General features: G+C 34.8%; 1 protein-coding gene across 1 annotated transcript; it reads left to right on the forward strand.

Annotated features, from left to right (window-relative positions):
* Positions 1–218: 218 nt before the first annotated feature.
* LOC112504447 (auxin-responsive protein IAA32-like) lies at positions 219–1159 on the forward strand. Its single transcript, XM_025108388.1, has 4 exons — positions 219–375; positions 486–719; positions 819–927; positions 1039–1159. Exons 1-4 carry the CDS (start codon positions 219–221, stop codon positions 1118–1120), a joined length of 582 nt encoding a protein of 193 aa, XP_024964156.1. The 3' UTR covers positions 1121–1159.
* The last annotated feature ends 633 nt before the right edge of the window (positions 1160–1792 follow it).

The raw sequence follows: 1792 nt of genomic DNA on the forward strand, positions 1-1792 counted from the left end.
AATAAATAAGGTTCATTAATTATGATGAAACAATCAAATTTTTTATAAAATTACATATTCATCAAATTAAATGGATGGTTGAGATCGAGTTTTATTGGTTGTACAAATGCAATGGATTGTATAATAACCCACTATATATATATATATATATCCCTGGCTAGCGGTACTGCTCATAACATCTAACCTAGCGATCCAAGTTGCTTACTCGTGATTGTTCAATGGCTTCAGAATCATCCTCAACCTACCTTCTCAACCATACAGATCTTCCGTCACTGTACTATCAAACCAACAATGAAAATGGTGGTATCATTGACTTGGGGCTCAGTCTTAGAGTTTTGCAGCCAGAAACTTATACCCATTCCGAGAATCCTCATGGTAAGACCTTAGCTTTTCTCAGTATATATATATCCCTAATTAATAAGGGTACTTTGTTCTTCACCTTAGTTTATCGTTTCGTTCTGATAAAAATGGACTTGTTTAAGTAGTTGCAGATGACTATCACGATCTATTAGAATGGAACCAATTGCATCGTTTCGAAAATCCCAAAGTCGGTACTCGGAATATAGACGATAACGTTGGAAGAAACGTACTCAGAAGTAGAAAACAACAAAGCGATTTTGTGAAGGTTAACATGGATGGAGTACCCATCGGTCGAAAAATATGTGTTCTTGATCATTCTAGTTACTTGAGTCTTGCCTATCAGCTAGAAGCCATGTTCGGTGAGTATGCTTAATTGGTAACAGTTCCTGAATTCTGTAACATGAAAGTTTCTATGAATTTTTCACATTATTACTTTGTAAAATTTGTGGGTTTTGTAGGAAGACAATCTTTAGGTGGTTTACGGCTATTCGAAAGTGGTTCAGAGTTCTCGTTGTGGTATAAAGATCAAGATGAACAATGGAAGATTGTTGGTGATGTCCCATGGAAGTAGGTTTGTTAGTAATCATGTGATATAAGTCATAGATCATGAAAAACACATATATATGGAACAATTATTGTTAACGGAAGATATTTGTATTTATTTTACAAATTGTGTAGGGAATTTGCAGATAGTGTGAAGCGGATTCGGATCATACTGAAGGAGGAAACGCTTTTTCGGTCTATAACCACACTGATCTAACTCTTTCTATGCATCGACGACCACGAAGGGCGCATACGATGGCACCGATGAGAGATGGGAAGCTATTGGCACACTTTTTGCCTCTTGATGTTGTATTAATTGGATAGATATATCAAACAATTCGGAAAGGCTTTCGTCTTTCGATTTCTTGTGTGGAATTATGTTACACCTGAATTGTTATTTATGCATGAAGTATATACATTAACGCAAGATAAAGATTGAAATAAAAAATGCATAGCAGGTTGGATATTCACGTTAATAAAAAAAAAGATGCATTTGAGGATGAAGAACAATATATATATATATACACAATATATATATATATGTATATATATATATATATATATAGACTTGGGATCATGTGAGACCAGCGTGTTTTCATGAGACCCGTAAGACCAACTTTTTACACTTGAAACTTCACAGCAAAATGTTGTGAAGATGACTTTTTTTAACTTTCACAGTGTTTTTGCTGTGAAGGTTCGACTTTTTTTCTAACCTTCACAGTGTTTTTGCTGTGAAGTTTACGTGTAAAAATGTGGTCTCACGGGTCTCACGAAAATAGTCTGGTCTCACGTGAACCCAACCCTATATATATATATATATATATATATATAGAGGACTGATCAAATAAAAACCGCCCTCATTTGTGTAAACCGTGCAAACCACCTTCAT

The sequence above is a fragment of the Cynara cardunculus genome, unplaced genomic scaffold (assembly GCF_001531365.2).
Source record: "Cynara cardunculus var. scolymus isolate 2C unplaced genomic scaffold, CcrdV1 Un_Scaffold_5639, whole genome shotgun sequence".
In the NCBI taxonomy this organism is placed as follows: domain Eukaryota; kingdom Viridiplantae; phylum Streptophyta; class Magnoliopsida; order Asterales; family Asteraceae; genus Cynara; species Cynara cardunculus.

What these genes read in the sequence shown, in the direction of transcription:
- LOC112504447 (XM_025108388.1), top strand. Translation starts at nt 219, where the DNA reads ATGGCTTCAGAATCATCCTCAACCTACCTTCTCAACCATACAGATCTT. An exon ending in TCAGCTAGAAGCCATGTTCG is followed by an intron (nt 720 to 818) that starts GTGAGTATGCTT and finishes TGGGTTTTGTAG; the next exon opens with GAAGACAATCTTTAGGTGGT. An exon ending in GTTGGTGATGTCCCATGGAA is followed by an intron (nt 928 to 1,038) that starts GTAGGTTTGTTA and finishes CAAATTGTGTAG; the next exon opens with GGAATTTGCAGATAGTGTGA.